At 46.9% G+C, this 25,640-nt stretch overlaps 1 protein-coding gene and 1 long non-coding RNA gene across 3 annotated transcripts; one reads left to right on the top strand and one right to left on the bottom strand.

Moving 5' to 3' along the window:
* Positions 1–1,360: 1,360 nt before the first annotated feature.
* ECSCR (endothelial cell surface expressed chemotaxis and apoptosis regulator) lies at positions 1,361–25,375 on the bottom strand. Of its 2 annotated transcripts, XM_009922945.2 has the most exons (12): positions 25,274–25,375; positions 24,281–24,447; positions 13,738–13,779; positions 13,112–13,162; positions 11,069–11,182; positions 10,511–10,558; positions 7,972–8,019; positions 7,291–7,389; positions 5,912–6,010; positions 5,280–5,316; positions 3,800–3,899; positions 1,400–3,256 (listed from the first exon to the last, which is right to left on the bottom strand). In XM_009922945.2, the coding sequence occupies exons 2-12, from the start codon at positions 24,336–24,338 to the stop codon at positions 3,248–3,250; spliced, it is 705 nt and encodes a 234-aa protein (XP_009921247.2). In that variant the 5' UTR covers positions 24,339–24,447; positions 25,274–25,375; the 3' UTR covers positions 1,400–3,247. The 2 variants fall into 2 exon arrangements, with proteins under 2 accessions (XP_069629286.1, XP_009921247.2); XM_069773185.1 differs by lacking the exon at positions 5,912–6,010 and having other exon boundaries at positions 1,361–3,256.
* Positions 11,191–22,462, top strand: LOC138682411 (uncharacterized). The gene is made up of 3 exons (XR_011322513.1): positions 11,191–11,769; positions 20,436–20,577; positions 21,973–22,462. It is a non-coding gene; the product is annotated as an uncharacterized lncRNA (long non-coding RNA).
* Positions 25,376–25,640: the final 265 nt, after the last annotated feature.

The raw sequence follows: 25,640 nt of genomic DNA, 5'->3' as shown, positions 1-25,640 counted from the left end.
GTTTTTCTTCGGTGTGGTGTGCTAGCTTAGTGGAATTAACCACCTAGCACCCATCTTTGTGGAAATATGAAATGAATAATGTCTTTCCCAAGTGTGTGATTATTGGCTCATTGCATGTGGGGAAACAAATCCGCTTTTTGGACAACAGTACTGCTGTGTTGGCAGAGCTATGGGAGATGGTCTTGAATTGTTGTGTTGAGACTGGAAGGGGCCTGGAGAATCACCTGCCCCACACCTTCTGACCAACCTTTGGTTAGAACCCCCTCAATGGCTTGTCCTGCAACTCCTTCCACCTTGTCCTGGTTTCAGCTGGGATAGAGTTAACTGTCTTCCTAGTAGCTGGTACAGTGCTGTGTTTTGAGTTCAGTATGCGAGGAATGTTGATAACACGCTGATGTTTCCAGTTGTTGCTCAGTAGTGTTTAGACTAATGTCAAGGATTTTTCAGCTTCTCATGCCCAGCCAGCGAGAAAGCTGGAGGGGCACAAGAAGTTGGCACAGGACACAGCCAGAACAGCTGACCCAAACTGGCCAACAGGGTATTCCATACCATGGGACGTCCCATCTAGTATAGGAACTGGGAAGTGGAGGGGGAATCGCCGCTTGGGGACTAGCTGGATGTCTGTTGGTGGGTGGTGAGCAATTGCACTGTGCATCATTTGTACATTCCAATCCTTTCATTATTGCTGTTGTCATTTTATTAGTGTTATCATTATCATTATTAGTTTCTTCTTTTCTGTTCTATTAAACCATTCTTATCTCAACCCGCGGGTTTTGCTTCTTTTTTTCCCGATTTTCTCTCCCATCCCACTGGGTGGGTGGGAAGTGAGTGAGTAGCTGCGTGGTGCTTAGTTGCTGGCTGGGGTTAAACCATGACACAGCTGCATTCATGCATTGCTAATGCTGCTGCTTGTTTCCCCTCAGCTCACATGCCAATTAAAGCTGGGCTAATGATCTGTGGGTGTCGAGTCCTGGTGTGAGGGAGTTAGTATCTTCCACCAGTGTGCTTTGCAGGAGCACAGCAGCTTGGAGAAGACCTCTCCTTTCACATGAGCAGCAGCTACTGGAAGCTGGGGGTCACATCACTTCTGTTTATTTTTTATTCAGTCTTTCTTTTGAACAAGGTTGAAGTTGGAACTTTGCTTTTGGATGTGGATCAGTTTTAAAGTGGAGTGGGTTCTGGTGATTTGTCAAGATCTTCAAGAGCCTATGGGAAGAATGAGCTCAAAGGAAGGAAAATTAAGCATGGGGCCATCTTTCAGAGGTCGGTGTGGAGGGGAGATTAGTTAAAGCTTGACTGTGACTGAAGTGTTTGATATTACAGGTGCTTACCAGCTGCCTTTGCACTGTCCTACTGGGACTAAAAACATACCTGTGAGGCTTCGCGCAGCAAGTTGCAGGTCTCTAGGATCTTGAGCTGTCTGGATCCCCGTAGCTGGGAATCACCTGGGATTTTGTGCTTACGCAAACTCACCAGTCTGGTGGAGGCTGGATGAGCAGAGTGATGTAACTTTACTTTTCAGGAATTTTACCAGAAAAGCTTTATTTATTAAAAAATACCTTGTTAAACTACCTGGTTAAAGATAGAAAGTGTGTTGGATCTTAGCAGGAGTTGTGAAAACATTGCATTTATTTTGCTGAACACTTCGTTGCCAGCTGCAAAGCACAGCTGCCTCCAGCACTGCATGTTCCAGTAAACATCGCTTATCCATCCTGTAAAGTTAAATCAGGCTAAATTATTATGTTTCATCGAACTGTGCAGGTGGATGTGTGCAGCAATACCTATTTTGAGTGCTCGGCTAGATCTTTTTTTCCTTAACGTCACAGTTTACCTTCAGGCTCGATGGATATTGATGCTCATGTTGGGAGAAGGTAGTATCTCGGCATACTGCTGCCGGGTAGATGAGGTACGCTGGAGGTCTGTGTTGACTGTGGAGCTGGTGAAGCTTGCAAGCAGGAGTCACAGTGAAGATGGGCAGAGGCAAAGGTAGTTGCAGAGTTAGTGCTTTAGTATGTTATGCTGCTGAGTAAGGCAGCTGAGACCTCCAGAAATGCCCAACAGCGCATCATTTCTCTTATAGTCATGTGGAGGCTGGATATTGACATCTCTATCATCCTCGGTTGCTTGGCTTACACGGATAAGTATTTTGCTGTAGGCAGTAAGTGACTGGCAGCTGGGTCTGAGCCAGCTTGGGTTGTGAACCAGCTGGCTCCAAACATGAGCTGTTGCACTGTGGAGCCTAACGGAGGACTGTTCTCGTTATCGTGGTGACTTGGGGGTGCACTGGTGGTTCTTGGTGCTGTGGTAATGTGGGTGCTCTGACTGATCTGTGGAAGGGGATGCTGCTTTTCTGGTCTATCAGAAAGCTCTGGGAAAGTGGTGATGCACAAGATGGAAGTTCTCCCAGCAAACTCGGGCTACCAAACTTCAGGAGCTGAAGTAGATCAGCATTTTGTTTGTGGCCGCTCCTTTTTACATTCATATAAAACCCTGTCTATGCAGAGACCTTGTTATTTACACTCTAGGTGAGTCTTTGAGCATGTTGGACCTGGGGGAAGATAGCGATCTGCCTGCCTGAAGAGCCATTATTAATAATAAAATATTTAAGATGGCAATTTGCATTTCAGCAGCACCTTTAATTCATGGCTCTCCAAATGCTTTACAGACAGTGATTAACATAACCTCACAACAACCCTGTGAGGTAGGTGGATCTGATCATCCCCACCACAGTGGGGACAATGAGGGAACCAAGGATAAGGGGTGTGGAGCAGTTGTGCTGGGACTTGACCTAGCACTTGGCCATTTAAGTCCCCTTAGGCCTTCAGCTTCAGATCATGCTTTTGTAATGCACGGGTTTGACTCAACGTGGGGCTATACTGATTAATGAGCCTGTGACTGGCTGGAACAGACTATAAAGGCCATTAATCTAAGGCAGCAGTTTATTAGCGAAGTAGATGGTGCCTTGGTGCTTCTTGCTGCTGGAATAATCTGAATGTTTGAAGGCATATAAAAATAGAGTTAGATATCAACCATTGAGCATGGCAGGCTGTAACTGGAGAAAGCCCTTAGACCCCAAGTGGCGAAGCTATGTGGGATGCTACTATAAATGTATTGATCAGAAAGGACATAATAATTTATACATAAAGTCCACCCTTGCTCTTTCCCCAAAGGAAAAAAAAAAAAAAAAAGAACCTACAAAGTCACTGCTGGTTGTCATGTGTCAGCTTCAAGTTCTGGGCCCTTGACTTCATAGCACCTGCAAAAGGAACAAAACGTGGTGCATCAGCAGCCTGTTTGGGCTGGCAAAATGAGTTAAGCAATGCGTTCTCTCAAACTCAGTCCCAGCTTTAAAATGACTGAAAATGATGTGAATTACTCATGTTGAATGGACCTGAGAGCACTGAGAGGAATGTGCTTCAACATCACCTGTGGAGCAGGAGTGGGTAAGCTTGGACTAGAGGGCGAGACCTTGATTTCTCAAGGCTAGCTTATTTACCTCTTCATTTAATGACAAACCACTCCAGCTTTGATGTCTGGCCCTAGGTGATGGCACATATATACATGAGGTATACTTGACAACTTGAGTTCAGGCAGCTTGGTTAAACCTGAGATAGGCACCCAAACTTTTTGCCAGGCTCACTGGAACCAGTTTGGACCTTTAGGAGTTTGATGGCAGCTGGTTTTTATTATCTTTCTGAAGGAATAAGAAAGCAAAGAAATACCTCAAAGGTATGCTCTTATCCAGCAAGAGAAATAATCCCCAGCTAACTCTTTAAAAAGCAAGGCTTAAAAGGGAAACCTTTTCTGACAGCGGGTAACTCATGCTGTTGTTCATGTTGATGTTCTTCATGGAGATCAGAGTGATGCTGTTGTCCTTCTGGCTTGTGCCTGCTGAGCAGCTGTCAAGAAGAGAAGGCAGTATTAACTACTCTGGAAAATGGGAGAGGGAAGTTTCTTTTTACACAACTGGAGGCAAACAGCCAAGGCTGAGGCTGGCTAGTACGCAAGACCAGGGTTGACTTGTGCTGTCCTTTGAGCTGCTGTCCTGATTCAGGCCCATCCTTAGTGCTAAATTCCCCATCACCTGTCTGAACACAGGTTTGGAGGTCTCTGGTGAAACATGCAGTGTGTTCAGACAAATTCGGATGCGGTGCTGGTTTGCGCGATAGAAAGCACCATTGTCACCTGTGTCACTACTTGTAGGCAGAATCAAGGAGCAGTTTGGATCTGGTTCTCAGTGATGGAATTACCTTCTAGCCCTGCAGCCATTACCAGAACTGGAACAAAAGGAAACATTACCGTGTCCCTCTGTCCTATGCCCTTAAGTTTATTTGTCATTCAAAGGGAGCCCTGGATATTTTTACATCTGATGCTGCTGCTCACGTATTGTCAGGGTCTCTCTTAAGAGTGAGAGTTACAAGTGTTAGGAAGGTGAAATTCCCCTTTCTCCCTACCCTGAGGGCTGGGATATGCATTTAGTGCCAGTGGAGACTGGATGACCTTGAGGATTAGGGTGCCTTCAGGGGGCACAGTCCTCTGCACTGATATGTCCTGCCTCAGTGGCTGCAGATCACTTAGATCATGCTCATTAAGGGTATTTGGGAACCATTGATGCTGATTCAAATTTGACACCTAAATACTTAGGGACATTGCTTCCTGTGTACCTTGCCTGTTTCCAAAGCAGGGTTTATTACTTCAGTAGGAAACTATCAGATGAAAAAAGTAGGAGCAACGTGTTTTGTTCCCTTCTAGCTCTTGTTTCCTGCAGCTTTCCCACATGCAGCCTCTCTTCTTGGGCAGCAGCGATGGACCGTGGGGTTCGGATGGACCATCCTCCACTTGGTACTTCTCTTCCAAAGGTCTCTGGACTGGGCCCTCCTTATCCTGCTCTTGCTAGATAATGGTAATAGGTTTCTTGGAAGATATTTCTGGGGACCTGATCTCATCTCACTGAGGCTGCTCTGAGATTCAGAAGCCCAAGTTTAGACCTCAAGTCTGGATCTAGGCAAAGACAGACAAGCAAACTGCTTTTGGAAGGTGATGAGTCTTCACAGATATCAGTGCAGCTTTGAAATGAGGCCCCTAAATATTGAACTGCTACCTTTGACTCCATCAGGAAGAGGTTCTATCAGTGCTCATTTTGTTTTTTTACCTGTCTCAAAGACATCTTGAAATGCTTCCACCTGAAATAACCAAAGCAGCCTCTTTTCCTTGCTAAAATTAGTTCTGAAATAAAATTGTCATTTTCAATAGGATGTGAATAGTGTGAGCAGCCTTACCTCTCTGATACCATGGAGGTCCCTGGTTTCTGTTTGTCTGGAGGGAGAAAGGCAGTTGGTGATGTACAGGTGAGAAAACATCACAGCCAAGCAATAAAATAAGTCAACTATATTCAGAAATACGTTGTACAGGGTTATAAATGAAATCCAAATGAGATTAGAGACACCACGGGCGATACTTGAGAGTTGATTAGAGAAAATTCTTCAACTAACGTGACATACAGGCAGGACTGAATGCTTTGCTGCCTGTTTAGTCACTAGCATCCTTTGGTTTTTTGGCAGTTACCTGCCTTGCTGTAGAGCAGCCTTGCCCTCTAGTGGGCACTGCTTAGTGGGAAATGGGGTTCTTGGGGGAAAAGGAGTGTCAAACTCCATGACTTCTGGAAGAGCTGCCCACCTTTGGAAATCTGCACATTTAACTGCAGCAAACTTGAGACTATTTCCCTGTGTAGATGGGGGCTCTAAAGAGGTGGTCATGCTACATTCCTAACTGCTGAGTCTGCGTTCTAGTTTGGCTTCAAAACCTCCCCACTGTCTAAGCTTTTTAAAAGTGTCTTTTAGGAATTGCCAGATCCAGGTAGAAACTGATGATTTTTTTGATTAGGGAAAGACAGATCACCCCAGGCAAATACCTTCTGAGTCCTTTGAGTGGTTACACTTGAATCTCAGGCTGACCGCGCTGACCAGAATGATCACAACCACTATCAGGATAACTATGAAGCTGATGACACCTGGGGATGGAGGAAAGAACTGTCTGCAATTGATATAACAATGTGCCTGTCCTCCTCGGCTTCTGAGGTAGTGGAGAGACTTTGTCATCAAAACTTGGCTAGGAAATCTGTATTTTCATTAAAATGAGCATGGCACGTGATAGGCAGAGAAGTAAATAGTCACTAGAGCAAATGGCTTTATACTGTTGTGTTTTAGCCTTAAAGGTCTTCTGATGAATACTTAATTGGTAAGGCAGTGCCAGGAGGGCAGAAGTCAGCTGATTACACTGGGGATTGATTGAAGTCAGTATGTCCTTACTACAGTTGGTAAATCTTACCCTAAAAGTGCATAAAGTCAGATAAATGTCTAATGTAATGGGGAGAGACAAGCTAAAGTGTGTGAACAATGTTATCTGTCTCATAAACCAGTGGCCAAGTGCAGATTTGATTCTGACATCAGGCCTCAATAAATCAAACTATTCTTTGCACGGGAATCTTGTCCTGAAAGATTGCTTCAGGACTTCTTGTGGCTTCCCTTGGAGGTTGTAAACAAATGATACTTATGAAATTAACACTTGACTTTTAAAAATGCTTCTGAAATAACACTGTTTCCTACAGTGTGATAAGAATGAGCGAACTGGTTTTTTTTGCTTGTCTTCATGGAGGAGGGGGACAGTATAGCCCAAGGCAGAGTGGGTGTCTAAATCTACCCTGTGCCTATTTTCAAATCTATTGCCAGGTTAAGGTATGGCATCTCTTGCTCCATCCTTCCACAGTCTGAAGGATGCAGAGGACTCAGCTGCTTCCTGCCAGTCAGGGTGCAAGTGTAACAGGGGAGAGCAGTAAGGCAGGGTGGGAATGCAGTCCTAACAGGTTTGCAGGGGAAAAAAAAATGTCTAAGCTTCCAGGCGGGTAGCTTATTCTAGACATTATCAGGGAAACAAAGGCATAGCATGGGATCATTTGTGCCCAGGTCTTGTCCTGACATGGAGCTGGGGCAAACACTGGTGCTGGGAGCAAGAGCCCAAGCTCAGGTGTAGCCATGATGGACTTTCAAATTGTCTGTCCCTTGTATACTGGGCATGGCTGGGAGTATCTGTTAGGTGCTTTATTGCCTGCTGGTGATGAGTCTTTTTCTCAAGGGTTTTTCCTTGCACTCTGAAAACTCCAGGATCAGGCATGCTGAAGAAGAAAACTGTGGAGCCATCTCCAGGGAAGAAGTCTTTGAAGCTGGGTGTCCAAAACAGTGTGGCCTGGCAAAAGAGATCCCCTTCCTCTCCCCAGGTTGCACAAGACCTTACCAAAAGCTGCCACCGTCAGTGGTGATTTATCATCTGTTGGAGTGGGCACAGGCAAGTAGTCAGAGGGCTTCGGTGTTGGGGTGACTGGCTTTGAGGTGCCTACAAGAGGGGAAGAAGGTAGCTTTATATAAAAGTCTTTCTTCCAAAGTTGGGAAGAGGATTCCTAGTAATGCTAGAGGACCTAACTTGCACTTGCACTTTATTGAAGAGAATAACGTTGGATCCTGGCCACCCCCATCAATGTTAACAGCCAAGTGTCCAAGACCTATGTGGGAATCAGATTGCCTTGGCGTGGCCCATTTTATCAACAGTCTGAGAAGACCCATAGGGTTTTCTGCTGGGGCCCTAGTGACAAAACTGAGCGTGGCAGGTGAAGGACTGATCTGGCAGTGTGTTTGAGGGCGAGGCTTATCCTTTCTCCCCCATTTTACAAGCTTTTGCCATAGTGGCACCTTTCCTGCTGTGACTCACAACCACTGTTCCCAGGCTCAACAAGTTTCCCCGAAGTGTTTAACAGGTTTTTCAAGGGCTAGATGGGATGGCTAGCATCTCTCAGGTACTCGTTGTCCATTCACCGTGCTGCCTTGAAGACAGCAGTATGATGGCCTTGCTATTGGCTGTGAAAAGGGCTGTAAAGCATCTTGAGATAACCATCTCTTTGCATGAGAAAGGAGAAAGCACCTTGAGTTGCTGATGCTGTGGTATTCTTGCTTCTCTTGGGCTCGTGACCTGCATAGAGAAACACAGAATGTAAGTTTTGTCTTTTAGTGTCATCTAATAACCAAAAGAATTAATGGGCATGCTGGAGAGGAGAATGGCTTCACAATAATGCTGGTGATATCTGGGGAAACATGGAATTCTTACTTGGGCTAAAACCTTCCCACCAAACATACTTTGTACTATTTTCCATGTCCAAATAGAAACTTGGGAAACCAAAATTCAAATACCCTTGTATAAACTGTTCAGGTTCTGCAGTCCCAGATGCAGTTTTTGGGCAGATACAGCAATTGAATACCGGAAGAGTGAAATGGGAAGGTTATAGATTTGCTATTGCTCGTAAATGTTGAGACTTCAAAAAAAAAACTGCTTAGGGGGAGAAATTCTGCAGAATATGGGTGTGGATTGACTGTTTGGCTTGTCCTTGGAGTTGGAATTAGTGGGTATGCTGTCCTGGGTTATCTAGAAGTAATTAAGCTAGTTTGAGTTGGGCTAACTTGCACACCATATGTAGTCTAGCTGTGGGAGTGTAGAGGTTTGTTTGAGCAAGGACTCCAGTTCTCAGTGGGATGAACTGGCTTATATGAAGCTGTTTGGTTTGTGACAGCTACTTCCAATGCCCGTGCAAGCAAATTTAAAGCTAGCCTGTGGGTTTCACTTGTACAGAGAAAAAAACCCCTTTGCTGCCTCCTGGACGTGTGTTGAACGTCCAGATTATCTGCATTGACCTTAGTGAAGAGCTACAGGCCCTGTTGGGAGACTAAAAGTGATACTTTAGAGCTTCAGAAGATCATCTGTAGGTCAAGTAAGATCTTCTTTCCTCCCTTCCCATCCCCACCTTCCCAATAGCAGTGTGGGCCAAAAGTATGTGCTGCCTGGAGAAGTGTGAAACAGCTCCTGGCACTCTGCAGTGGACCGCAGGGCGTGCAGCTGAAACTGGGGTTTCTGTTTTGCAGAAAACATCCCTGTTTTGGAATGTAATTTTGCCAAAAGTCAGAAGAAAAAGGGGAAACAGTCTGAAATAACAAATCTAACTGGTTCAGAAATGGGTAACCACACCTGAGAAGCAGGACTACTGCTGTGCAATTTTTTCCACCAGTCATCAAACCCTTTGTTTCATTCTGAAATTGTTCTAGCCACAGGCGGTGGGCAGAAGCTGTGGTTTGCTGAGCCTGGCATGGATACCCTATCCCTGGGAAATGTTGGGTCTCACACAACAGGAGACTTTCCTTTTGGAAGCATCAGCAACATTTCTGTAGTCAAAGATGTATGGAGCTTTTCAGATATAAAGCAGGGTTATAATTAATAGCAATCTGCTCTGATGCAAAAGGCTCTTGGCTTAGCTGGGCACAGGCATGCTGGCTGGACATCTGTGCAGGCAGAGCTGAGCACGGGTTTTTAACTTTGCTTGCATTCGAGAAGATCTGAGAGGTACTTGGAGAGGCAGAGCAGTTTCTGTCTTGACCATTATAGATTTTTGAGGCTGAATCTTTAGTGGGGAATCAGCTCAGTTCTCAGATTTCAGTCTTCCAACTCTCTTGGATTCTGCCCTTATTCTGATAAAACTCTTACTGAATTCTCCAATTTTTGCTTACAGGCTGAGCTAAGCAAACTGTCAAAAGCCAAAAAAAATTTTTTTAAAGGATGTTAAAGGGCTCCCTTTTCCTAAACATAGATCAGTCTTTCAACCGTTCAAGTTCATCCCAGGCAGAGGATGTTAAGTGCATTTGGTCCTGTGTTTCATCACTGCTTGTAAGGTTACCAGACATGATTTTTGGTGTTACTGATAGCTCAACCCCCAAGATGAAGACTAGTTGTTGTGGTTTAACCCCAGCCAGCAGCTAAGCACTATGCAGCTGCTCGCTCACTTCTCTCCCACCCAGTGGGGTGGGGGAGAGAATCAGGAAAAAAAAGTAAAACTCATGAGTTGAGATAAGAACAGTTTAATAGGACAGAAAGGAAGAAAATAATAATAATGATTATGATAATAATAAAATGACAATAATAATAATAATAAAAGAATGGAATATACAAACCAAGTGATGCACAATGCAATTGCTCACCACTCACTGACCGATGGCCAGTTAGTTCCCGAGCAGCGATCCCACCCCCTGGCCAACTCCCCCCAGTGTATATACTGGACATGATGTCACATGGTATGGAATACCCCTTCGGCCACTTTGGGTCAGCTGCCCTGGCTGTGTCCCCTCCCAACTTCTTGTGCCCCTCCAGCCTTCTTGCTGGCTGGGCATGAGAAGCTCAAAAATTCTTGACTTAGTATAAACATGACTTAACACAGTGATGTTTTCAGCTGTTGCTATCAACATTCTTCTCATACTGAATCCAAACCATAACACTATACCAGCTACTAGAAAAAAAATTAACTCTATCCCAGCTGAAACCAGGACACCAGTGGTTAGATAACCTGCACCATGTGAACCAAGTAAGCTAATTGCCATGAAATTATCTAAACTCATTGTTACTCTATAAAAGGACAAAGTACCTTGAGGTGGTGAAGCTGCTGTGCTTCTGCTTCCACTGGACTTTTCATCTGGATAAAGAAAACAAGGGAAAGGAGAATTAACTCTTGACGCTGCTACTAACTGTGCTATGGAGAGCTGTGGGGTTTCCATGGGGTAAAAAACTTTGCATGAGACTTCCCCTCCAAACAAACATCAAGATGTCCAACTAGCAAGCTGTGCAGTTAATTAGAGAGTGTACAGGAGAGGTGAGCTTGGGAGAGGTCTGCTGGGGAGGCTGTGGTGCCTATAGCTCCTCCACAAACCATTACCTGGTAAAGCATGAACTGGCTTTTCTGATATGGGCTTGCTGTGCAGATGCCACATCTAGGTCATGGTTGTGTCCAGCCCTGTGCTTCTGAGGAGCTGGAATGAGCTGCTCTTTTAGCAAAGACTCAAAGAGATTCAAAAGTTGCTGCTACTGAGTAAGTAGCAGGGCATGGACTAGCCCAGTCTTTCTGATGCCCCCCAGTTTTGCTTGGATAAGGAGGGATGCATGAACAGGTCCTGCCTGAGCAAAAATTTGAGTTTTCCATACTTACCTTGCACAGTCAATGCTAGCGGTGTTGTAGTGATGGAAGAGGATTTGGCTGTAGTAGTTTGACCCACAGAGGAGAGATTCAAGTGGGTTGTTGGTGGTGATTTTACTGAAGGCTCTGTAGAGGAAGCATAGCGTTACTTCAGAGAGCTCTGCTCACCCCATGCACTGCTCAAAAACAGCTTGGAGGAGGGCATGGCTATTGGAAAGAGTCCTCACACTCCTTGGGACTTATGGATAATCTGCTAGGGAAAGCAGAGGCATAAGTAGACAAAGAAATAGCCTTCGTCCTGCTCAGAGTCAGGGAGCCCTTGTGCTTCGGTATTAGCTTTTGCTTTTTTTAGTGTACAGAGGTGATGAGCTGGCAGAGCTCAGGAGACATATGGAGAAAGTCTGCTTTTTGCCCCCACTTTTTTCCTGCTTTGAAAATGAAGGTGTTTTTGTCACTGGACATTTTAACTGCCTAGAGCTGCCTGGCACCCACGTGTGTGTTTGCTCATTATCTGAAATGCTGACTTTTATTTCACTGAGAGTCTCTAAGCACAAATAATTCAGTTCTTGCAGTGGTCTGGAGGCTCTGTCATCTTCCTCAACCTGCTACGCAAAGCTGCATAGCAAGAACATGATCCAGAGCAAGATGTGGGGCAAAAAGCTTTCAACAAGCCCTCTGCAAGGAACTGTAGATCACCAGCTTGGAATTTACAGGCAAGTTCCTTGTCTAGACTTCAACTGGCTTTCCAATAAAAATGAGAAAAGAGTGAAAATGGTAAGGTCAGGGTTTTTTTTCCCCTTTTGCCCAAATGCTTCACCAAAATATTCAAATTTAGGAGTAAGTTTCTTTTTTCTGCAAGGCATGGAAGCAGAATCTGAGATCTTTTTGAGATGTTTTTCGTTTATATTTTTGGGGTCCCTTAAGAGGGGTAGCTATGCTTAGAAAGATTTCCCTCCCCCAACTATAGCAGGAAGAGATCTGTCTCCAGAGATCCAAGTGGACTAACAGATGTGGATCTGGAGTTGGAGAGGTCTCTTCTTGTGTATTTGGTTTTGTGTATTTTCAGACTGAAACATGTAACTTTCTGCTAACACCTGCCTATGTCCAATTAGTAGGAGGGTTTCTGCATGACCATGTACATGTGGTAGTGTCCTGTAGCTGGTTTCAGCAGAGGGGGAGAACAGAAAAAGGAGAATAAATTAAGGGAGCTCCTCAGCAGTTCATATTACTTTTAAATATTCTTTTGTCCTTATGAGTGATTGCTGTTTCCATGAAGGCAGATAACAAAGCAAAACCCCCAACATGAATAACTGAATTAGAGCTAAGGCAGTGTTCAGTCCCTGTGCCAACACAAACATTGTACAGTTTAGGACAAGCCTCTTCGTCCTTCCCCTTTTCCTCTTGGAGAAATGGGGAACATGTTGACCTGTTGTATGGGAGGCACTGAGGGTGTGCAAAGCACTGGAAGTTTTTAGTTAAAAAAAGAAAATGCAGTCAGGCTTGTTGAGAGAGCAGTATTGAACAGCAAATGTAATGCAGGGAAGCTCTTACAACAATGATTTCATTGCTGTTCTTCTGTCACAACACCAAGAGCCAAGGCCAGACCTGGTGTGCGAGGCACTGTGCTTGCACGTACTGCTCACACCCGACGGTCCTTGCACGGAAGAGCTGCCAAGCAAAGCGGGTGATGCCGGGTAGGAGGGTGCGGCAAAGCAGACACTGCCCAGGCTGGCTGCTGGGCTCTGGGCAGTCGTGTCCTTTGTGCAAAGCCCAGGGTTTTCCCTGGGTTTTGACCTGCTGACTCTGCTTCTCCCTATTCAATTTAGTGATTTTTCCCTGTTCTTGCTCACCTCCATGGCTTGATCCCTCTGGGGTGAGCTGGGTGGATCAGAAGCCCTTACACCACAAAATTTCCTTCTTCCCAACACTGTTCTCATCTAACCTATCACCGCATAGCCCAGTTTATCACTAGGTGGCCCAGCTAGACTGAAGTCAGACCAGTTACAAGCCAGGATGTCCCTGAGCTGTACTTTTAGGTCTCCAGATGAGCATTACCTGAGGTATGGTCCTTTACTTCAGGGCTGTGTGTTGTTGATTGGGATTGACCTGTAACACAAGCAGAGAGACATGGAGGTGACGTCTCCTACACATGCTCCTTGTTGGTGGCATCCCCACAGGAAGGGTTGAAGGATGGGCCAGAAAGGGGCCATTGTAGCCAATGAGAGCTGAAAGGGTGATGGGGGCAAGAGATGCTCAGGAGAGGGTTTGTCACCGGTGTGGGTATAGGGACCTGTGGGCAAAGGGACCTTGGCTCTGAGGATCCATGGAGGAGAGCATGTTAACTGGTAGGAAACAGCTGGGGAAAATGGGGAGCAAAGATGAGGCAGGATTCCTCTGCTTTCGCTAGGCTTCCCAGAACACCACATTGCTCTCTTCCAGACAAAAAAGGGAACCAAGCAAGGTCATCTTCTGGGGCACAGTGACCTCTGGAGATCTGGGGCTGAATGATGATAGATGGGGCAGGCAGAGGTGGGCAATGCAGGCTCCTGGGAGAAGGTGCTTCAGCGGATGTGAATTTTGAATCTGGTTCCCATTTGTGGGCTCTCCATTTGCATCCCCACATGGGCATGTGCATCCACATCCAAATAGACATGCAAAGCAGATCACAACCAAGGAGGTACCTGTTACAGCAGGGACAGAAGAGTCTGTGGAGGTTGTAGTACCTGAAATGAAAGAATAAGAGTATTAGTGGTGCTAATCTGTGACTGTCACTAATGCATTGCTGTTCTTGCTGGTTTTGTGGTTTGGGTTTTCCTCATCTTCTGTAGGAATGACTTTGAAATACATGATTTCCCCAAAAGCATTAGCAAAGAAGTAGTAGCAAACACTGAATGCAAAACTATCAGGTTCTGAGTAAATTAGTACTGGAGTTTATTCAGCCAGGATAAATGCCGCACTCTCGAGATGGAGTTGAACCCTGCACAGAGCCGTCTTCCTCTCTGACAGGGAATATGCAAGGCCATACGAACCAGTGGGGTCATTCCTTCCCCATGACCTGTTTGCCTCCAGCTCAGTCTTGGTGGAGAAAGATCATTTGACCTGTATTGCAGAGCCGTTTAAAGAGTTAAGATACACACTTGATAAGGTTTGTAAAGGCTTCCAGAAGCCGATGGGACTGTTTTTCCTTCCTGTCTCCTACCTCTGATCCTTCTATCCTGTGTATTTGTATCCTGGGAAGCTGGCTGAAGCCTTGTGGCCATGTAAGTCTGGACCCAGCAACGGGGCTGCAGCTTGGGGACCGACTTGGAGCTGCCTTCCCTGGTAGCGGTGGGTAGTCCTGTAGGTCCATGCAAGGCTTTGCTCTCCCAGGATTGCAGGTGTTGCACTGAGGCCCTAGTTTCTCAACTGAAAGGTGTTTCTGTTTGTTTTTTTTGTTTGTTTGTTTTATGACAAAGCATCCCTGCACCAATCCCCCATGTTGCCTACTCTCAGGATCCCTGGTATTTTTCTTTAAGCCCCAGCTCCTGGAGTCCTATGATTAGATGAGATGCCAATTTAAACTGCCATTTAAAGCAGAAAAAAGAAATGTCCAGTTCCCATATTTGGGGACAAGAACTCGAAAATGTAAATGCCCTTTAGACACTCAAATCAAACCCAACTGGTTTAACTTTGAAAAGGTGACTTTGAGTCTGTTGTTTTGGAAATCCACATCCAAATTGGTATCTTTAAATGGTTATCGATGGTAATCCTGGTGCTGCCTGTAGTTAAGATTAATGAAAGACACTACATTACAGCTACAGGAACCAGCTGAATCTGATCCCACCAGTGATCCATCTCACTGGAGTCCCACGAGGGCTAAAGGTTTCAGACAAAAAGGGACAGTAAAGGTTGAGTCCTTCCAGCTCGCTGTCCCCTTGTAATGCTGCGTAACTCCATTGCAGCAGTGGTCTGTGGTGAGGTGCAGTGCCTTTGCAGGATGCTGTGCCTCGTGGGGTGGCAGGAGGGGAGGTCCAGCAACGCAGCACTAGCCAGAGCAGAGCAGTGCTTGTGTGCCCATTTACAGCCAGAATCCGTCCTCCCTGTATGCAAGATTCATCTCATGTGCCACTTTACATCTCTCATGAACCAGCCTGCAAGAGAGCTCATCTCCAGGCTCTCTTTCTCACCAAAGAGAGGACCGGGCACTTCTAAAACCCTATTGCTCTGACCTGTTTCAGATCTCTACCTTACCTTACCTATTTCAGATTTCTACCATGCTCTAGCTGTGGCTAGAGGAGCCACAGCCTGCAACATCCCGTTTCTTACCAGGAGCTGTAGAGGTGATGTAGGTGATGAACTTTGTGGTAGGTACCTATGCTGTAGGTGTCTGAAAGAGGTCAGATGAATGCCCTGATAGCGGTGTGTATCTGGAATGAGATCTTTAGCATCCAGTGTATGTGATCAGGGCTTGGCTCAGAGCTCACCCCTTGGGACCGTCTGGGTGTAACGAGCTCCTGATTGATCTCATTTTTCTCACGTAACTGCATTGGAGTCATAATTGTTTTTTTGTCTGAGGATTTATGACAATGATCCCAGCCAAACAGGAACCAAAACAGTGTGTCAACCACGGTGAATACATAATAAAACGTGGTCTCTTTCCAGATAGGATTTGGCTGTGAAAATCAAATCTGACTTTTCAGATCTTTTCCATGATTTCCTCTTCTACCTTACCTCTTCTACCTTACTGGGCAGCAGGCTGGCAAAACTGTCTTGTTTAGTCCATGAAAGAGTAGACATGATCAGATCTTTAATTACATAGAGAGGAAGGGACTAAGTGGTTTTCTAAATCCATTGGGAACAGGACCAGAAAACAAGGACTTTTAACTGCAGCAAGGAAAAGGGAGGCTGGGCAATAGGAAACTGCCTTAACATAAGGATAGTGAGTTGCTAGGAGTGATTGTGTAAGGAGGATTATGGGATATCCTTGTCTGCAGGCTTTGAAGAGCTGGTTAAATGAGCATCAGTCTAGTAACATAGACAGGATTATGGACAGATGTAACATCACTTACTAAATCAACTAATATAATGAAAAAAAATATCTTTTGGGCACATGGTTGCCCTTCTTAAAGAGGTAGAGATGCTTCTTTTGAGGAAGGGTGGTGCGCCCCTTTGCACCCTTGTTGCCTGGGATGCTGTGGGGCACTGCCTGCTCCCTGGGGGCCCAGCTGACTCCATGGAGAGCGTGTGGTGACTCGGGCTGTTTCCATTGATCCTAAGAGTTTGCCAAGTTTTCTCTTTGTCTGGGCTTCCTCTGCTTAAACAGCTTTACAATACAATTTCTGGACGTTGGTTTGCAAATGCCTTAAGATACTCTATACATTCAGCACAAAAAATAGTGTGCTGAGATCATCATGGGGGCCAATATCCTCTAGCAGCTGCCAAGCTCAAACAGCTTCTCTTTTTCCAAAATCACCTTGCAGAAGCCATTGTCTTATTTTCCCGTGGGGAGAAGTAGCTGCTTGTAACACATGTTCTTGAAATTATCACAGGTGCTTTTTAGTGTACATGGCACATGAAAGCATTGAGAGTTGCTGAAGAAAGAGCTGTTGTCTACACTTAGTCTTTGTCAAAGGAAAAGGGGGGTGAAGGTGCTGAGCTGGCAGTTTATTCCAGTGGTTTTGGTGCAGCTGAGGAGAAATCTGAGAGCTTGAACAGAGCCTCTAGGGACAGGAGGAAGCTGAGAGCAAGGGAGATGCCATCGCCCTGTACTGCCATCCCCGTTGGGACCATCCCCGTTGGGACCATCCCATGGGCTAGCTCCAGTATGCCCAGCGCTGGGGCAAGAGGAAGAGGATCATACTCCATGTTTTCTTCCACCCCAGCTCAGCCCTTCGCTGAAGGTCACACCAGAGCACTGGCTCATAAGGAGTTCTCCATTTGCAAAACTAAACCCTGGGGTTATTATAAATAAGATGAATAAGCAGGTTTTTTCCCAGTGCTCAGTCCCTGGAGTTCACCTGTCTAAGCAGATGCTCGCCCTGGTCTGCTGCATGTGAGCTTTGCTGCGGAGAAGTGACTGGTCTTGCTGTGAAAAGGCCAAGAGATGGCGATCCCCTTTTGGCACTTGGAATAAATGACCATGGCTTCTCTAAACACAACTGCATGTTTTTTCAAAGCAGGGCAGGTCTGGCTCTGACTTCTGGTCACTGCTGCTTGTTATGCCTTCCCGGCCAACTCAAATAATCAAAAGTCCTGTTATATTAGGTGTTTTCTTTTGGTGAAGGTGCTTAGCATCCAAGTTGAATTACACCGGAGGGGGACGGACGTGTGCGAAGCAGGAAGAAACCCAGGTCACATCGTGGGGCTGGGCAGCAGGATGGGTACAAACAAAAAAGTGCCACGCGTCGCGGCTCCCCACAGACATCCCCGGGGGACTCTCATGCGAACGGTGCTGGACGCCGTTTCCTCCTGGTGCCACTGCCAGCACGGCCCTGCTCCCCTCCATGAAGGGCCCTGGCTGTATAAACAGCTAACAATAATAGTCAGGATGCAGCCAGTGCAGCTGTAATTGCAATAAACATCAAAGCCATTCAAATGACTCGCCATTGAGCGTAAGCACTGCCAAGATATTTGTTGCGTGTTTGGGTGCAAGTGATTTATAGCCAGATTGTGCAGTTCTAGGTGGAGATAGGGAGCTTGCTGAGGGATTTATGATGGGAGATAACGGCTTTCTGCTCTTGCTGTAATGGAAAACCCCTGATTACCCACCAGAGCCGTTGGGCTGCAGAGGAGCACGTCGGAGCTGCAGGTGCATTTCAGCTCTGACTCAGTGCTAGCTGCTTTTCGGTTAACTTTTCCAGAGGATGGAGCAGGGGGATTTTGGATTTCTGTTATTTGCAGTAGTTCTTTTGTGAGGTTAGATGTGAGTGTTAGACTAAGAGCAGAGGGGTCTTATCCATGGAGCCTTCTCTCACAGCAGCCGAGATGTTCCCAGAGCTCACTCCTTGGCACAAAAAGAGAATGATGCAAAACAAAAAAAGGTGAATTTTAGGTATTTCTGCTTTGGTATTATTTTTGGCAATAATTTAAAGAGTGGTTTCTCCAGCTGCTGACTAAAGAGAGGCACTGATATTTAAAAACCCCAAACTTTCCATCAGAGCCTCCGTATAGCAGCACTGCTATAGTAGAGACCTGCGCCAGTTGTCAGAAACACTTCAGCAGGGTTTAGATGAGGCTCCAGAAGGGCTCGTGCTGTCTGGTCTGTATTTGTAGAGGGACGGAGTCACAGGGGAGGATCTCTGGCACCAGTATGAAAGCCCAGGGACTGGGACTGGTCCTGTCCACCAGAACTGGTAATGGAGAGGGACTGTCTATCCCCGATGACATGTAACCCTGGACTCACTGGACTCTTCTCCTTCCCTGGCAGTTTTGGGGGGAGATGTGGTGATGTCCTACCTGTCCTCAGGTAGTGTGTTACACGGAAGGGAGCTGCAGAGCCCGCTTGGCATTGTGCAGCCTTGTTGTACCAACCTCGGCATCACCCTCTGCTTGCAGGTTGCATAAACAAATACTTTCAGAAAAGAGACCTAGCGATGTAAAATTAGACTTTTCAATTCCTATATTGGCATTTCTGTCAAACGACCCATGACAAAAATATACTGACTGCTTAACACAAATGCAGCTGTTTCCTGGGTGAAACGCAGCAGCTGCTGAAGCAGCAGAGAGCAACAACACCCAATTCTTAGGACGTTCACATGGAAAAAAATCCTGTATTAGGAAACCTGGAAAGCAGAGAGCTCTGCAAAAGTCTAGGTCCTATTTTATTAAGCACCTGAAAAAGGTGCCTCTGCCTTGAGTGTCTCACAGCAGAACAGGTAAGGTGGAAATTGTGGCAGAGAGAGAGGAAAAGAGTCGTTATGCAGGCTGGATAACTGACAGCCTAAATCATGTCCCAGAGCCACAGAGGTATTTAAGCATCTAATTCCCAAATGACATGGGGACATTTGGCAGCTCACTGCCAAGTGGTTCTGCATTATAATGACTTGGCCAAAGTGTTATGGGAAGTTTAGAGAGCCAGGAATTAAACCCGGATCTCATCAGCAATTAAAATTAATCTTAGCCTTCCTCTGCCCCTCCTCAAGGGCTGTACCCAGGCCTGGGCATCCTCTCTGAGCATTATGCTTTGTGGTCCTCTCTGGTGAGCTGTTCTGGAAACACATCTTAGGGGAAGTCAATTAAAACCCACTTGAATGTAGAAAACAAGCCGGGAGACAAACAATGTGGGGAAACCGCATGCATGGAGTGGGCTCTGCCACATCACTGTGTGTGCTGAGGTCTGTTTTTTCCACAAAAAGCAGTTGCTCCTAGAAGAGCAAAGCGGCTTGGCTTTTCTCCTGGCTGCACCACCACTGCTCCATGGTGTTTGGGGAGTAAACACCTGCTCCATCATGCTGCTGTGCCATCACCCTCCCAGCTGCTTACTGTTTCCAGTTTCCTCTGTGACCTGCTTGTTTTGGAGCTCTGGTTTTGCTCCTGGTCTTTGTGGTGCTGGTGATGTGGGTCCTGCCCTTCTCCTGGCTATGCTGCTCCTAGGGTTTGATGCTGGTCCTGGGGTTTTGGAGGAGGAAATCACTCCATGCCCAGTTCAAATGGAAGATGGGGACCACCTATCCAGGCTTGATGGGAGCCAGAGCTCAGCGTGTGCTTTTTGCCTACCTACAGTTTTTTAAAAGTAATACTATTCATCAGCAGATCTCAGAGCACTTTACAGAGGAGAGGGGTAGTGTTAGCTTTGCTTTGTTTTCTGTAGATGGGGAAACTGAGGTGCAGAGGAAGCATTACAAGTTGCAGGCTAGTTCAGCAGTGCTGCTTTCACACCTTGATGAGGCCACCAGCAAAGTCCTGCCAATGTACTGGCCACCTCGCAGGTGGTCCTCATCAGTTTGTATGATTTTGTCCCAAATGTTGTGTGCTCCAGCTGCTGCAGGAGATCAGCTTCTGTATTTGCTTGTACGCTACACCTCCGGACAGGCGTCCGCAGAGCCCTGTGACAGCGCGCGCGTTACGATCCCCTGAAGCAGCGGAGCCAATGTGGTGGATCAGTGGTAGGTGCCTACCAGGCATGTTTTGGTTCCCCCAAGTTCATGGAGGCTCTTTGCTACCGCTTCCAAGTTCATTCACAAATTTGTTATTCTTTACAGTAATTCCAAGATTCCCTAGGTTTATTTGAGCGTTGCTGGTAGCAGCCAGGCCGTGTGGTGTTCGTGAACCACCACGCAGGAACCTGATCTGCTGGGATCGGTTCAGCTCCCACCTGGTGACCCAGGAGACAAGGTGTGTAAGGAGCTGGTGGCAAAGGCATTTCTCATAATTCCTGTTCTTTCCACTTTCTTTTCTTAAGTCTCTTGGCTTGAACCCCCAGGGGAGTGGCCCAAGGACATCCCTGCCTGCGTCCAGTCATTTCAGCGCATCGGTGCTGGGGAGGCACCCTGCAGCTGCTGCCTGAAGTGCTGAGTCTTGCAGAAGCGGCAGCTAAAGAGCAGGTAAAGCACCTTGGCCTGACAAACTTCATCTGAGTCTAGATTTTAGGTGACTGGCCCTGGTAATATCACCTCAGTTTTATTCCCAGGTTTCAAAGCACTTCATGAAAGAAGTAATTTAATTATCCCTATTCCATATCTGGGGAAAACAAGGCATGGGAGTGTTATGTAGCTGTGATAAGTGGCAGAGACAAAGCCCAGTGGTCCTGTGTCTCCATCCGGTGCATCATCAGCCGTGATAAGTTTCTCCCTCATTTCTAATCACGCTAATTTCAGTGTGATTCCAAGATTTTTAGCAAATCCAGAGACACTTCTAACTAACATACGAGAGAAGCTTATTGAATCATATGTCTGGAGCTGCTTGCCCAGGGCTGTGCTGCCCTTGGGAGCATGCAGTCTGCAGTTGTGCCTGATGATGGTGGGAAAGGTAGGGGTGACCAACCTTGCATCCCCTCTCTTGCCCAGAACCAGTGGTGGCTGTCCCCAGTGCCAAAAGGGTTTGCCTGGCTTGCTCTGGACGGACATGCTCTGCACCTCCATGGACCCACACTGCTGTCACAAACAGCTCCACGTGAGCTCTCTCTGCCTCTTCTTTATGTAGGGTGGCAAGCCCAAGCCGCTAGCTTTGCTTCTGTACTACGATGCCCCTGTCCCATCCCTGGTCCCCCAGACCAGCAAAACCTTGATCTCAAGGAACCGGGTCCCAAGCCATTGGTTTCTTACCACCAAGGGGTAAGAAGATTCTCCCTAACCTGTGAAATGCAATTGCTAGTAAGGCAGTGCCATTTAACTGCATCCCTGGTTATTTCATCAGGTTTGTAGCAAGTTTCACCAGCTACCAGCACTGGAGCAAAGTCTCCCTGAAACTTTTATATCTCCAAACACCACTGCAGCCAGAGGTACTAGAGGGGACTTTGCTCCTTTCTGCTGTGCTGGGGTGATTCAGCTGAAAGGTAAAAACAGCCCACCCAGCCCGTAAGTCGACAAAAAAGACCAAATGGGAGGTTCCTCCTTGTTGTGGTGGTTGGGTCATGCTGAGTGGGCTCCTCTGGGAAGTGGAGTAATGAGACTTTCTAGCCAAGGCTTGGCAGTGGTGGCTTTTGCTAGTGCCATGCAAGACACACATCTCCCTTTTCCAGCCTTGGGCTTAAGCCCATGTCTTGGCTTTCCCAGCAGGAGCATTCCCGGTGTTGGGTTACCAGCACCTTCCCCTCCGAGGACACCTATTGTTGACTCACCTATTGTAAATAGGACATAATTCCTGGAAACTGTCTCCGGCCACTTTGGTCGGATTTGCAGAGTCATCTGCAGGGTTTCGTGTTACTAGAAGGGAGCAGTTTGTTTTGTGAACAAACATTTCTCCTAACCACCTCCTGCTTTCTCTTCCTTGTTCACTAGGTCACAGTTGCACTGGCCTTTCCTTTGGCCAAGGAATCAGCTTTAGGATGCACTGGATGCCCCGGTTTAAGGATGCAAGTACTGTATCTGGAAGGTGTCCTGGTAGCTGAATGTCTGTCCTCTATGCACCCTATGTTTTTTATTATATTGAAAATATATATTGACATACATATATGTTTTTGATCTACCATGCTTCTCGTGGCATTACCCGTCTGCTGCCTGGGGCGCAGAAAAGGAGAGCAGTGGATGGAGCAACCGACAGTGGGAAAATCCTGCTGGGCTCTCATCAGTTTCGAGGAGGAATATTTCAGTGGAAATCTTTTGTCTGGAAAATGCCTGCCCATTGTAATGGAAACGGTTCATAGGAAGAGGTTTGTTTGGACAAATTTTCTGTTAAGTGTTTCTGGGGGAGGGAAAACAGGTTGGAAATGTTCCAAACCCTCCCACTTCAGCAATTGCAAAATAACAGTATTTGAACCTCCCTTTAGAAATAACCATGAGAGCTTAGAATTTTAAATTAAGAAATAATAAATTCATTAATAAATTAATGAACTTGCACAAAGTAAAAAAAAAAAAAAAGTGCCTGTGTGGAAACAGGCAGGTGTTAGTTTTCAGCCAAAGCAAATTCTGTCTCCTGCAAGGTTACTTCCATCTCCTTAGGTGCAGGGAGACATCTGAGCTCTTCCATCTTGTTCAAGAGCCTCTAATTCCCTTCTCCAGATGCCTGCGTGTTGGGGAACAAGCGGCATCATGAACCCCACCTCTGCCCCTTTCTCTAAGCCTGCTGCTTTGCTTTGCACAAAAGCTTTCCCCCCAAGTACTACACCACCTTAGCGACTTTGCTATAAAATTAAAAAGAAAATTAAAGCTGTTTCAGAACTGTCGTATCGATGCAAAAAAGCGAGACAGCGTACGTGACGGTGGGGAAGGCCGGTTATTTGGATTGAAGCCGGAGAGGTGCAACTGCAGCATCTGCTGATGCACAGCGAGCATCAGCAATGCCGTTCTCATTGCCTGTAGGCACCGGCCCTGCTGGGGTCCGGCGCTACCTGCGAGACGCATACCCAGTGAGAACGGTCCCTGCCCCGTGATTTTAAGCAGACAGCAGAGGACAGAGATGATGCGCTCAGGACCAAAGGACGGAGGGTGGGCATCCCTTCCAGGTGATGCTGCAGCAGCTGGGTCCACCCAGGAGGTGAATCTCCGGGGCAGCACTGCCGGCTGTCCCGCACCGGGCAGGGGCTGGATCTTGGCATCGCGCAACGGAGCCGGAGAAGGTGCCTGACAACCTCTGTGGCATTCCTGTCCCGTGCAAGCCACACCAAGTAGTTTTAAGAGAAAAAGAGCATTCTGGGCAGGCATGAAGGGCCTCAAAGCCCTTTGTCTGATAGCAGGCACAATTCACCCCTTTGCTGAAGCCAGCAGTATTGCCCTCTAATGAAGAGAGAAATTTTCCAATCCATGTGCTCTTACTACTAAGAATTACACAGCTACTAACTGAATTGGTTTCTATACTCTCAGCCTTTTAAAAATCCCATTATTACCAGCACAGCAGCTGTAACCCATAGGCAACTTCTATGGTTTAATGATAAAAACTTTGGATTGGAGACACGTTATTTTTAGGTGGTTGTCTAATAGAAGCAGCGAGGATGGTGCAGTCTATATTCCTTCAAATGCTTTTCAGCTTGTAGCTACTACAGCTGTCAGCAACACAAGAGATGTCTCATGATGCAGGAAGAAACAACCTGTCACCCTTCAAGCAAGAAACCGATTCCTTCATCCCACACCGCGACTCGTGGGAAAGAGAAGTTAAAGCAGAATTATCACAAAAGAACAGAATTATTACAGTAAGGACAAGGCGTGTTCTGCATGAGTCTTGTACATGGTCTTTGTATTTATATCGACGAGAGGAAAAATTAAAATCAGGCAAGGAAAAAATACCTTTGAGGAAAATAATGTCCTGTACATTGAAATGTTCTACCTTTACACTTACTTGACAAAAGTCACTTACTACAAAACACCTCAGCATCACGAACCTCAGCAAAAACACTCCTTTTGTTAACCAGGAAACAGGTTCTTTTATTCTAGCGCCATCAAATAAACCCTGTAAACCTGGTACGGCCACATTTTTCCCAGCAACCTGACTTCTGCCACCCCTGAATTTAAACGCTGAGCTTTCCGATGGTAGGTACTACACGTATGAATGTCTGGCCGCTTCCCTTTGGTGGCCCCCCGTGAAGCCGGGCTCCCCAAATCCCCCTGCCCAGCACCGCTTCGCCCTCCCTGGGGCGCAAGCAGAGCATCTCACCTCGGAACAGCACGCAGCCGAACAGCCAGAGGAGCGGATGGACGGACGGAGCCAGCATCTTCTTGGTGGCTTGTGGCTCTGCAGCCTTGCTGGGGATCTATCCATCCCGGGAGGGACGAGAGGGTGAGGAGCGATTTGCCTGCCTGGGCTGACTCTTGCAGAGCTTCCTGTTAAAGAATAGAAGGAAACGGGCTGAATCCACAGGGGAACTGTGTTTTTTAGCCCATTATGGTCGGAGAGGATGTGAGACATCGCTTACCAATGGCAAAGGAAACCTCGCCATCAGTTTGTTGGGGGATTCGGCTCTCATAGCGGGGGAGAGCGGCGTCACGGCGGGCCTGCCCTGCTTTGGCCCTCAGTAGCTTCTTTATGGTGCTTGGGTTTTTTTGGGAGATGCTTTGTTTGTGGTGAAGATGTGCACCCCAGGTCCAATCCACTCCGCATCAGCCATGAAGGCTGTGGGCCACGTTGGTCCTTCCTGGGCTAATTGCTGCTGGAGGAGCCAGTCCTCCCCTCCCACCTGAGAGGGGATTTCTTAACATCTCCAGGGGGGATTTGGAAATATTTTCTCCTCGTGGGGCCAGGATAACTCAGCAGGTGGTGCTGCCTATGACCTGTACCTCTCTGTGCAGCTCCAGCAAGTCTGGGCACCAGGATGTGCTGGTTTTGGGACACTGTTTTTCAGGTAGCAGCAGCATCCTTCCCCACAGGACACACAGCACACAGCAGGCTTTGACTTACCCTAACCCCAGTTCCTTGACAAGGGGAGGAACTGGGAAATTGGGCTGGTTCTGCCCCCCATCCAGCTCAAGGGATTTGGGGCATTTGGTTTCTTGGCTCCAACCTTGTGATGCACTTGTTTATGCACATGCTGTCTGTCTGTCTGTCTGTCTGTCCCGTCCTGGCATAGTTTGAATTTCAGAGGTAACAAGTTGCCCCGTGTTGGATGTGAACGGGTGTTTGGGGGGAGAAGAAGGGTCTTAGTGTCCCCACGTGGGAAAGGCTCCTGTGTCCGCCCATCTTGGAGGGTCCGTGTCGGTGTTCAGGATGCAAATCCACAGGATTGTGTCTTCTGGCTCGAGATGCTGGTCCAGCCCCTTCCCTCAGCCCCCTGGAAAGCTGCAGAGCCTCAGCCGAGGGCAAGAGAGCTGCTCCTTCACTGCATGGAGCGCATCAAGGGGGTGTCTTCTGCTGCTGGCAACGTCCTTGCTTTCCATGGCCGGGAGACGATGGCAGGAACGGAGGGAGAGATCTCCCATGCTCTGCTCAGCTCCTTGTGTTTCAGTGGGTCTTTTCAAACACCTACAGCAGACCATCAGGCCAAAAGCAGCCAGCATGCCACAGCAGCCTTTGCTTTTAC

Source organism: Haliaeetus albicilla, chromosome 27, assembly GCF_947461875.1.
Source record: "Haliaeetus albicilla chromosome 27, bHalAlb1.1, whole genome shotgun sequence".
In the NCBI taxonomy this organism is placed as follows: domain Eukaryota; kingdom Metazoa; phylum Chordata; class Aves; order Accipitriformes; family Accipitridae; genus Haliaeetus; species Haliaeetus albicilla.
Note: the sequence above shows the minus strand (reverse complement) of the source record. Positions and strands in the feature narration are given on the sequence as shown.

Bases quoted from the DNA above. Each gene is read 5' to 3' on its own strand.
- ECSCR (XM_009922945.2), bottom strand. From the start codon at position 24,338: ATGCTGGCTCCGTCCGTCCATCCGCTCCTCTGGCTGTTCGGCTGCGTG. The intron at 11,183-13,111 runs GTAATGCTCATC...CTTCCTCTACAG, and splicing joins AGTAAAGGACCATACCTCAG to AGCCTTCAGTAAAATCACCA. The intron at 7,390-7,971 runs GTGCTTTCTCCT...CCCCTCTTGTAG, and splicing joins CACAGCATCAGCAACTCAAG to GCACCTCAAAGCCAGTCACC.